The sequence below is a fragment of the Microtus ochrogaster genome, chromosome 21 (genome assembly GCF_000317375.1).
Source record: "Microtus ochrogaster isolate Prairie Vole_2 chromosome 21, MicOch1.0, whole genome shotgun sequence".
NCBI classification, from domain to species: Eukaryota; Metazoa; Chordata; class Mammalia; order Rodentia; family Cricetidae; genus Microtus; species Microtus ochrogaster.
In genome coordinates, this window is record NC_022022.1 from 45321596 (window position 1) to 45333857 (window position 12262).

At 41.2% G+C, this 12262-nt stretch overlaps 1 protein-coding gene across 6 annotated transcripts in view; it reads right to left on the reverse strand.

Annotated features, from left to right (window-relative positions):
• Positions 1–12262, reverse strand: part of Erich3 (glutamate rich 3) — a 94120-nt gene that overhangs the window by 34874 nt on the left and 46984 nt on the right. For all 6 annotated transcript variants that reach the window (XM_026784003.1, XM_026784004.1, XM_026784001.1 and 3 more), the window contains 2 exons: positions 9567–9747; positions 4560–4746 (listed from right to left, as the gene is read on the reverse strand). In XM_026784003.1, the coding sequence (XP_026639804.1) occupies positions 4560–4746; positions 9567–9747 (368 nt within the window). The remainder of the gene's footprint in view (positions 1–4559; positions 4747–9566; positions 9748–12262) is intronic.

A 12262-nucleotide genomic window follows, 5' to 3' on the forward strand; every position in this document is an offset into this window, starting at 1 on the left:
GATAGATAGATAGATGATAGATAGATAGATGATAGATAGATAGATAGATAGATAGATAGATAGATAGATAGATAGATAGATAGACAGATAGATCATCTGTCCTTAGGTATCATATACTCAAGGGACTGGAGTCTATATGGCCCAGTAGTTCAGAGGTCCTTCTGTTCTCACAGAGGACTAGAAGACACAGGTTTGTTTTCCAGAATAAGTTGAGTGCTTCCTAACCATCGGTCATTCTATCTCCAAGGAATCCAATACCCTCTTCTGGCCTCTGAAGGCACCTACACGCATGTGTCACATACTCAGAAATACACATACAAGTACACATAAATAAAGATGAAGCTTTTAAAATATACTTATGTAAATAATCAGAAAAAAAGATTCTATTGTCCTTGAAATTCCTCATTCTAAGAACATGGTAACACCTTGCATTTAAGATGGGTTCAACATGTGTGATTAGTCTTTAAGAAATAAAGTCAGTCCACTGTTGTTCCCTTTAAGTATTGTGGGAGTCTATGTGTTTGTTTCAACAGAATTTCCATTATTGATTTTAAGAAGTGCCTTTTGAAGCCCTTCTCTGCAATCTCCGGTGGATTCTCTGGTCGTAAGCTTCTGTTCTTCAAAAATGGAAGCAACCTGTAGAAGTCATGGCAAGTCAAATTTGGTGAGCTACCTAGACATGTTCCATACATCATGTGGAGGGCCCACAGAAGTGGATCTGCTCCACCTGGACTGAAGGTCAGAGTTTAAGCCTATTCTTGCTCTTTCAAGGTTATTGACTTAAGGTGTGGCTACAAACAAGATATCCTGACCTAGGATGTGGTTACTTGGTGTTCTAGGTATTGAGAGGACCCACAGAAGTGGATCCATTTCATATTGACCAAAGGCCAGAGAATTCAAACCTACTCCTGCTCCTTCAAGGATATAACAGGAAATTTGACCCAGGAAGTGACTGCTTACAGGATGCTTTTGTCTCCAAGCCCAGGTAACTTCTTAAACTGAAGAGTTTACTGAATTTTCAGCCATCTTCAGTCTTCAAGTAGCATGGGAATTGCTCTTAATCAATTTACCCCCCAAAAAAGTAAGAACGGAATTCTATCACTAAACACTTAAGCAGCTCCCTGTGTAATAAAGCCGAGAGGACTGGCTCCCCACTTACAGATCAGGACTGGCTCCCCACTTACAGATCAGGACTGGCTCCCCACTTACAGATCAGGACTGGCTCTCCACTTACAGATCAGGACTGGCTCTCCACTTACAGATCAGGACTGGCTCCCCACTTACAGATCAGGCTGTCAGGCAAGAGAGGAGGGGAACCAAGCGTCTCATCCAAATTAAGCATGATAAGGGCTTTTCCCATTGTGATGACGTGTTTAATGTGTGGCTTTCCCCACTAGCGCCGTCTTCTGTGCAAACAGTTCTTCCTTGATCGGTGGCAACAGACTCAGCACCTAAAACCTGCGATTCGTTGTTACTTTGAATGCGCACTGTGGTTGTGTGAAGACTTTGAGACATTCTGATTGCAAGCTCAGACTTTTTATAGCCCGTCTGCCGAAGGGAATTGGACAAAGCGAGTAACATCTGGTTCCTCCATCACCGACTCCAACCTCTTTAGCTTCTGAGTGGAATTCAAAGTGTTGGTTCCGATGACCGAAGCTCAAATAAATGACTGCAATAGTTGAAGTCACCTCAAGTGGAGCATAAGTCAAGGAAACAGGACTCTAGTCTTGTCCACTTAACCCTGCTCATCTCTGTCACTATGAGGGGACGTTTACCTCAACCGTGACAGGGAGACAGCCAAGGAAGGAGACTACTTCAAGCATTCACGGTTGTCTTTGGAGGGTGTGGTTTTGAAGTTAATTTAAAAAAAAACAAACAAACCTGTCACTATTCTCTGAGAGCTGTAAGTAAATCACTTGAAGGTGAAAGGCCTCACTCTTTAATCTCTTAACTATTTTTTATATTCTTGCAAAGAGCAGAAGAATAAATAGACAAGCCACATGTTAAAACAGAATTGCAGAGGAGCTAGAAGGCACCGAGTAGAAGAGTGGATGTCAACAGTCACATGTTCCATCTCCCAATCATTACGACACAGAGAATATTCTGTGTATTAGTTCCTTTACTGTTACTGAGATAGAGAAATACAGTCCATCCAGGAAAGGAGGGACAGTCAGTCAGAAAGCTGACACCTCACATTTCATCCACACAGAAAACACAGGGAAAACAGGAAGTGGAGCCAGGATATAAAACCTCAGAACCCTCCCCCAGTGTCATACTTCCTCCAGGAAGGCTTCGTTCCTGAAAGGTTCAATTACCTTCCCAGATAGCAGCACCAACTCCATGTTCAAACACAGGAGCCTAACAGGGGACTTTTTTCACGCTAACACCTTGTCTTCATGCAGATGGTTGAGGATAAATTCATTTATTTTCCACAGAGTTCAGTGGGAATCTCTGAAATGACTTGCACATAAACGGGCATCTGAACTGGAGACAGAATGCCACCCAGTGGGTGCAGAGACCATGCAGATATTACTGCATTGGACCTTGAACTCTCTTAGTCCCTAGATTTTTTTCACACCTATTTTCTTCCCTAAAACCTCCAGCCCCTCCTCAACCTCAAGTGGGAAAAGTATTCTTATTCTGGAAAATGTCAAGAATGGACAGGGCTTCCTAGTTGGGGCTGGCACACACAACATCTAACACCCACTGTGCAGGTCTCTCTTCTCCTTTAATCAAGACTGAAAAATTCTGCTTGAACTCTTGAGCCCAGTTTCTCAAATCTACCAAAGGATTAAACTCTACTAACTTCCCTCTTTATGTTTCTTCAAGTTTTTTTTCCATGCACCAGTACTATCTATTAACATAAATTCATGCCATGATCTCCTGTTGTGAAAACTAAAAGACCCTTCACACCCTATACAGTCCTGGGAGCCACACAATTATCATTTATTAAAGGAAGATTCCCCACAAGAAGTTTTCTCTAATGTTATTTAACTCATTACATTGGGAGGCCACTGTGATCAAGTTCCCATCCCTGCCTCCTTGCTTGGGTAACTCGTCTCAAAATCACCAATAAGCATCACTGAGTTGACAGTAAGGCTCCTATTGGGATGGAGAATTGAGATTGTCAAACCTAAAAGTATTAAGAAGCATCTATGGTATCATGGAGACTCACCTTTGTGTATGTGTGAGGACTTTTCCGGAGAGAATTAGCGGAGGAGGAAAGACTTGAAAAGAGGCAGTACCATCACACAGCCTAAGGTCTGATTTATCGTCATCATTCATCTCTCTGCTTCCTAACTGTGGGTTCTCCTGCACACTCCTGCTGCTGTACTTCCTTGGCCATACTGGCCTTCGCCTCATACCATGGGCCAAACTGAATCCCTTCTTCCTCCCCCCACCCCCTGCTCTTGTCAGATACTTGTTCACAGCAATGTGAAAAGCCGGAACACCAGCCTTCACCACACTGATATGTAACCTACCCACATATTTGGTTCCATGAGCCACTGTTTTCTTCAACTATAGAACTTTGTTCAACACCTCCTTTAGAGACTCTCTAACTTCAGAGTAAACTCAAAGACCTCGGAAGGACTTCAGGACTGCTCAGGACTCAACCGCACTGCTTCTGGCCTCTTCCCTCACTATTCCATTCTCTGCTTTGTTCTGATCAACAAGTTGAACACACCAAGAACACTGCTTCTTCTGCCCTCCCCACAGGGCTTCCAGTTGAGAAGCTATTTGGAAGAAGAGATCTTTCTGATTTCTGCCAAAGGAAGTTACTGGGCTGCTTCTTGATTATGTTACATTGCACAGCCCCCTCCCCCCAACCTGGTCCTGCTCACCCCATAAATCCCCTGCCTCATTTCTTCTTCATGCTAATTTTTATTAGACCTGTATTGATCAGATTATTAGTATGTTGTTTTGCCTCCAGGAAAAGGAAGAAGTGTCATGGTTTCGTGAATATATTTTGTCCTAACTTGATATTTAGTCAGTTCTTCAGGAATATTTTGAAGAAAAAACAAACTAAAAGAACGCCTCCAAGTAGAAGTCCAGACCCAGACAGGCTGTCCAGCATGAAAGTTGATAAAAAAAAAAAAGAGCAGTCATTACACCTAATACCATATCAAGGACAAGGATATAAAAGTAGGTGACCTAGGAGTGTGGACATGTTTCCAGTAGGCATAGCCTGGAAATTACATACACACAGGCAGATGATACCACACCACATGGGTATGGGGGGGTTATCAAGAATAACAAGAAAGAAATGAAGAAAAAGGCCCCTCTCCCTACACAGGTGTAATTTAAGGCAGTGTGAGGCAAAAAAGAGATGAGAAGAGAGACAGAATATAAAATGTGACCATTCTAAACATAATACGTTTAGAAATTACGCCTTATAATTTCAAAATCAAGCATTTATGGCTACAGTTGACAATCTTAAAACTTGTGTTTTATGATTGTGTATAGTGATTCACTTTCTGTAAGAACTGTGTAAAGAAAAGCATCAGCAAACGGCAACATGGCAAAGCAGTCACTCTTGCCGAGGACGTGAGCTTCCATACCTGTAGCAGGGAGATGCCTTCTCCACACTCACAAACCCGAAGTAGCCTCGCTTGCCTCCGAGCCTCGAGCTCCTGCGGTGCTTGTACTCACAACAGGAGCTCAGCCTGTTCACCTGGATCCCATTCAAGAAGAAGGTGAGGCTGAAGGGGAAGCCATGGTGTCGCTTGGAGATAAACTGGAAAGTGTCTGGAAACCAAAAACACACGTTCCTGAGAGCAACTGGCTTCATATCTTGTCTTATAAATCACAGTTTTTCCTTTTCAAAAAATATATTGTGCTACAGAACGTGCTTTTTATCTGAGAACTTTGTTTTAGTACTGATGTGACATCAGGACCTCACATGTGCTGGAGCGTCACTGTGCTGCCAAGCTCAGCTGCTCAAATGCTTTCTTGTGAGCAGACGAGACCAACTGAACTCCAGAGACTATTTTTCAACAAAAGCCAAGGGTGGGAGAGCCTGTTTATAATCCCAGTACTGGGGAGCCAGCCAACTTAACTTGGTGAGCTTCAGGGCGGTGAGGGACCCTGTCTCACAGAAAGGAAGGTGGATGGCTCCAGAGGAGTGGCACCAAGGTCACCTCCTGGCTTCCACACACATTTACGAATATACACATGAGCACACGCGCCACAGACCTTCACACGCAAGTATTATATTTCAGCTCCAGCATTAGATATTCTAATTGTGGTACCAATTATATTGTTGAGAGTTATTTCATCTCCGAGCTACACTTAGTTCTGTTTGCATTTGAGATTCTTTTTCTCCCTACCTTCTTAAAGCATCCTACCAAGAAACTGAGCATTGATGTTTGTAATGCTGTCTTAATCACTCTAGATCTCTACAGCTGTCTGTAATAAAGGCCCACTTAAGAGGTGCTCTACAGAATGACTCAGAATCCTGTTGCACATGCCAGTTCCGGGGGGGGCGGGCCTCAGGGGGTCCCACCCTCTACCACACATGCATTCCCCACCTTAGCTCTTATTACAACCTGTTAAAATACAGCTGCGCTGGACGTTTTCAAACTTTAATGTGTGGAAGCCATTCCAAAGAGTTTCTCACTCCAAAGGGTTGCAGTAGAGTTGATGACAAATTCTGATATTTTTAAATTGCATTTCTAGCAAGTTCCCGGGTGCTGCTGCTGGAGGCCTCACGTCTTGGAGCCCCAGTTCAGATGCCTGTTGTGCAGTGTATTTGTAAAACCTGGGATGGCAAGGCTAGTCTACTGATCTTGGTTCCTTCAGATCCAACCACAGTGGCAAAGGAGCCCCCAAATAATGAACTCATGAGTCATCATTTGAACCTCTTTCCTGCTGAGTTATTGAAAGTGTCTGTGGGTATGTTACTGTGAGCTGTGGAACCTTCCTAAGTCAAATGCTGCCTGTCTTAAAGTGTTAGACCTGAGAAAGTCCCATCCTGTACACCTTAGTATTCATGATGAGAAATTAAACTAAGAAAAAGGTGAGCATTTGAAAAAGCTAAGACACAATGGCCTCAAAGGTTTACCAGTATCAATGATAAACAGACTCTTCAATCAGAGGCTGGAGGGCAGTTTTACTTCATTGCAGGTGAACCTGTATCCACATGCTGCAATCCCTTGTTCTCGGCTGGTTCCTTAGAACTCAAGTGCCCACCAGGAGAAGGTACACTTAAGACAATCCAGGAAGGGCTGGACACATAGCTCAGCAGTCAAGAGCACTTGCTGCTGTTTCAGAGTTCAGAGTCCACATCAACAAGGTAGTTTCCAGCTCCCTATAACTCCAGCTCCAGGGTATCCAACATCCTCTGGTCTCACTCAGAATCTCCAAAGATGTATACATACATGCATGGAGACACAGATATAGACACATAAAATAAAAACAATACAAATATTCAAGGGAAAATTTAGGGGAAGGACATGGGGACTCAATTGCCAGACATGACAGTCCCTTGTCTTGCCTCCATCCACCCTGATATTAATGATTTGATTATTTTATAGCTTTCAAACTTAATAAACAAGATGTGCTATCCTCTGCCTTTATCTCTGTTGGTTTAGAATTTTATATCATAACATATATCATGACTTCTTCTCCCACCCCTGACTTGGTGGTTTCTTTGTGGAGTACAGAGGAGTGCAGACCAGATAACATGGAGTTGGAATCCTTGTCCTAGTTCTTCACTGATGAACCTGGGGATGACAGGGATTGGAGGTCCCCAGCCTGTCCACGTCATAATACTTGATATTGGAAAGAGCGGTAGAGTGTTAGCAATGCCAAGGCGATGTTTGCTGTTCACTGATAGTAGATACCACTGCAGTACTAAAGGAAAAAGTGATACTAAGTATGGATGGATAGATGTCAGACACACACATGGAGAGAGGAGAGAGAGAGAGAGAGAGAGAGAGAGAGAGAGAGAGAGAGAGAGAGAGAGAGAGTCTTGTGTATACAGAAGACTCCTCTTCCATATAAATGGATGGATAAATAGATGATATACAGAGAGAGAGAGAGAGAGAGAGAGAGAGAGAGAGAGAGAGAGAGAGAGAGAGAGAGAGACAGACAGACAGACAGACAGACTTGGTGTACAGAGATCTCCTTTAAGAATCTATAATTCAGACTCAGAGGAATAATGCACTGGATTATAAAATAAGGGCATCAAATCTTTTCCTTAAAATAATATATCTTTGGAGATAGACCGACAAGATAAAGTGGGTCGCATTTACTTCATGTTAAAATCAGACTTCAAAAGAGAGGACAAAGCATCTGTGTCCTTCTGCCCAGGGCTTCTCTCTCCCCACACTCACTGTCTTCACACCAGTACTCTAAATGGTCAGAGGAAGGAAAACTCCCTGAAGCTTCTGGCCCCTAGAGCCTGACGTCATTTGATGCAGAAGACAACAAACCCTTGGCCTATGATATTTCCACTAATAAGCAGCTATCTCCAAGCAGCTCACAGGGAAGGTCAGAGGTTCCCAAAGACTAGGGCCTTAATTATTAAAAGCGACAGGCCAGACCTTAACAGGGAGCTATTGGCAATGAGGCTGCCACAGCAGCCGTATGTTTTCAGGAAGCAGCCTGGGTTAGAGTGGGTTCCACCTATTCCATGAATCCAGTCTACTTGCATCTTCCCTAGGCACAGAGCAGACAAGAGAGCCTAGTGAAAACCAGAGCATGCCACATTTTAATGAGTGAATTATTCCAAAAGTATGAATAAAGACTTTTATTGATTCTCCAAAGAAACCTAAGAACCTACTGACATTTCACAGAATCACACACAACTAAGGGCAGATTCTTGATAGCCCAGAAAAAGCACTCTGGTTACTGAACCTCATGATAGCTCCATAACAAACCAAATCTTCGGTTTTGAGCAATTCCTGTCCTGGTGATAAGACAAGCTGAGACCAGGGTACAGCATGGACAGAATCAATAACTTAAGTTTTCACTCCATGTTGTCACGTAAAATTATCCAGTGTCTCAAAACAACGACACAGGATCAGTATGTACACAAACAACCGTGCACAGCAGCACCCTCCCTGCCAGTGTCAGGGCCCACACCCTTGGGCTACCATGTACACTGTTTATTAGATCACCCAGACAAGACTTCGTTTGTACAAGTCACCTTCTCCACCAAACGGTCCTTTATATACATGTTGTTGAATCAAGTGCAGTACAGAAGGTAGGAAACTCTTCTGAGCATAGATACCTAAACATAGACATTATAACTTTAGATAATAGCTAATTTCATCAGTTCTCCCAAATTAATACCCCAAACATCATATTTTTAAAGAATAATTGTGTCAAAGCTGCTTGAGTTAAGAGAAGGAAGGATGTATGACTGCGCCCCAATTTGTGCCAAGCTCCCTGGCATTCACAACCTTCTCTCTATAAAAAGGTTGGTACTTCGGCTATTGAGGCCAGCTGAGGTATCACCGACTCATAGAACCCACCCAAGCCGGCCAGAGCTAGGCAGAAACCCTGCAAGAGCTACGCCAGCTCAGAGAACCTTTTTCTTCCTCATCTGCAGTGATGGGAATGAACTCTGAAATGGACTGCACAACACCAGAGCAAATTCTGACAATTTTGACAAATTTGTAAAAAATAGTAACAGCAAGCTGAGAGCCATGTTTCATTTTAATTTTACTGAAAACAACATTCTAGTGTCTTGTTTATTTGGGAGGCTTAAAACATGATTCCGAACTATGTCACTGTATTTATAGCTTCAAACGTTTGCATCTGTTTTCCTTCGAAGCACTCCTTTTGATAGGTGAAAGAAATTTAAAAAGAAAGAGAATTATAAGTGTACCTAAGTCCTTTCCCAGCTCTTAAGTCTGTTTCAAGATTTTTTTATATGGTTGTGCAAACTAGCAATGCTTTCTGAAGAGAATTTCCTATGCAAGCAAGAACTGAGCTCGGTTTTGTAAGCATTCTGCCTCTCATGGCTGCCCTACTAAGCTAAATATTCAAGGAAAGACCACAGTACATGGGAATGTGTGTTAATAAAAGCATCTTATTCTGACGAGTACGGACTTAGAATCAAAGGATTTTTCTTAATACTAAAAAAAGCATTTATAAAAATTTGACATCAAGTTATTTAGGTATGACTCATCATGGAATCTATTAATTTGTATTTCTGCCCCCATGTATCCTAAAGAACAGATATGCAACCTGTAATTTTTTCTTATGAAAACCTATAATGTCATTCACTGTAGCAAATCAAATAGCTAACTCGTAATTTTGTAGACAACGTATTCCTGAAACATCTTAGTGATCATATATATCTCTGTCCCAAAATCGATCTGTTACCAGGTTAAACAACTCCAAATTCCTTCTTCTGCAATCTGCAGAAGTAATTGCTGCTAAGTTTCAATCAAGGAGCTGTGAATCTAGATTGACTTTTAGGCAGCTGTTGGTTTCTAATTCCCTGGATATGCATAATTTCACAAAGTGGTTGAAGTCATTTCGATATTATGTCAACAGCAGCTTATCTGGAACATCAACCCAACCACTTCTTTTTTAAAATTCACATTGATTTGTACCTTTCTCCAGCAGTTTGCCTTTGTAGATACAAAGGTTCTCTCCTCCACAGTGCTGTTGGTAAATCTTGATTTCATCTCGAAAGTCTGTGTCCTCATAAGATAGGTGCACATTTTTCCCAAAATAGATCATTGTGATAACTGCATTGCTGTGCGGTGCTGCTTTGTAAATCCTCCCTGGGTCCTATGAGAGACAAAATGCAGACTTAGTGACTGCAGGTCTTCCCATGGGACTCCTATTCCCACACGACTTGATAATATGAAGAACAGAGACATGTAATTCCAAGCACCCCATAAGAAAATATTTATAAAGGGTCATCGCATACAAAGTGTAAGAATAAAAAATGTCACATAATAAATTCCCCTCAAGGACTTTAGCATACAGATTAGTGAATTTTGTAAATGATAGGGATATGATCAAATTCTGTTATTTTCTGCTTTAAGTTCTCTCTCTCTCCCTCTTCTCTCTCTCTCCCTTTCATTTCCTCTCTTCCTCTGTTAGAAAGTACTTTTGACTCTTTCAGCTACTTTTCAAATAAAAATTCAAACAAATGGACAGAATAAATATTAACGTTCGGTTTTGAGTTGATATTGATCAAGACAAAATGACGATTTTTGACGTGATCACTTCATCTTTACAAGTGAGCAAAGACAATAGACCTTTGTCTTGGTTCATTCTGAGAGGTGCCTGGACCTTCAGGGGTCCTTATAAGAAAGGTGAGTATGTATGTCAAGTGCCTGGGATTATCATGTAGAAGTCCAATTGGTTTCTCTGTTGAAGAAAACAGCTGACAATTTACAGTTAATCTCAAGGAATGAGAGAAAATAAATTTCAATCACTTTTGAGTTTGATGATTGCAACAACAGTTCAGCTTGCTGTGCTGTTTAAAGATGATATTAATGAGTTCTGTGATCATGGATCATTTATTTAACCTGATTTGCTTCATCTCCAAAGTTAAGCAATTGTGAGTCCTTCTTGAGGCTTATTGCATATATGGTATGTTAAACATTATATTCTAAGGGCTCACTAAATAATAAATGTCGTTAGCATTGGCACTAAATATAAAATTTCATATTTTGTTAAAAGTTCACAGAGCTCATATAGAAGAACAGACAATTAAATGAAGGAAAAACAGTAGGTAGTTTGAAGATAAGTTTATTTCCAGTGGAAATGATAGCATCATGAAATTGAGGGTCAGCTGAAGTAGTAACTCAGGCTGGCTTGGAAGGGGCGGGAGAGAGAACTGGAAGATGAGCAGAACTGAGATCTTCTCCATTAGTGGATGAAGAAACACGATTTCTTACTATGATGCCTTTGTATCTCAGGCTGCACTGACCTGGAGAAGGTATGTGCAAATTGTTAAACCCTGGGAGAAGACGGCACTGTCAGAACAGAGAAGGAAATATCGAGGCTGAAGTCACAGTGATGCTCAGATTGAGGGTGAGAACAAAATCAAGTCACAGGTGTGAGAGAGAACAAGGTAAGAGAAATGAACCTGGCAAGGAGTGTCTGGAAGGGAAGAAGCAAAGCTTTCAGGAAAGGGGTAGGGACAGCACGAGGAATGTTACCAAAGAAATGTCTCAATACCGAACATGGTGGGCTAAACTCATTAATGGGGCAGATATCCAAATCGAATTAAACACAAACCATTGCCCAAAGCCCGGGATTTATACCTAAAATTCCAAAATGCTAAAAGTATATATATATATATAGCGATAGATAGATAGATAGATAGATAGATAGATAGATAGATAGATAGATAGATAGATAGATGAATAATTGTGAGTGCAGGAAATCCAACCAGTGTTCTCTACAGGAGGAGTAAGTTCTCTTAACCACTGAGGCAATTCTCCAACAACAAATGAAGTATTTTATAAAAGGATGGCCAATGAACACACATGAACAGAATAAATATGGCATCAGAACAAAATTCTCAATAGAATGTGTGGAAAATTAAAAAGATTTCCCCCAGCCAGAAAGGCATCAGTACAAGGAAGCAGAAAGCAGGGGAGAAAAGCTGATGATTAGAATCCGAGAGGGTAGACTGGATAGTTCTATCCTTAGCAGAGAAAATTCCCAAAAGGCAAAACATAGGTGCACATGCTTTTGTGTTTCAATGTCAGCATCATGTGTGTGTGCGCATGCGATCATGTGTGTGTATGATTGTATGTGTATGCATACATGTGTGTAAGTGTGATTATCACAACTCAAAAAAAAATCACCATACTTCAGGTGAACAAAAGCAGATGAATAAAATGAGGGTGCCAGTGCAGAAAATGAGAGCAGAATTCCATGAGATACAATCAGGGAAGAAAGCCAACCTGAAACAATGTCAGAAATGAAAAGCTTAATAATACACACAAAACACATCAAAACCTCAGGGGGAAATCACCAATAGGAGGGACTGGGTAGAAACAGAGTATCAGGCCTAGAGGGCAAAGGAGAGAAACTGGATCAGACAATTACGATAAATAGTAAGTTTTAAAATATATACAAAGAACAATGGAGGGATCTGGAAGACTAGTAGATGATAGATTGATAGATGATAGATAGATGGATGATAGATAGATAGATGATAGATATGTAGATAGATAAATGATAGATATTTATATAGATAGATGATACATAGATGATAGATAGATAGATAGATAGATAGATAGATAGATAGATAGATAGATAGATAGATAGATAGATTAGA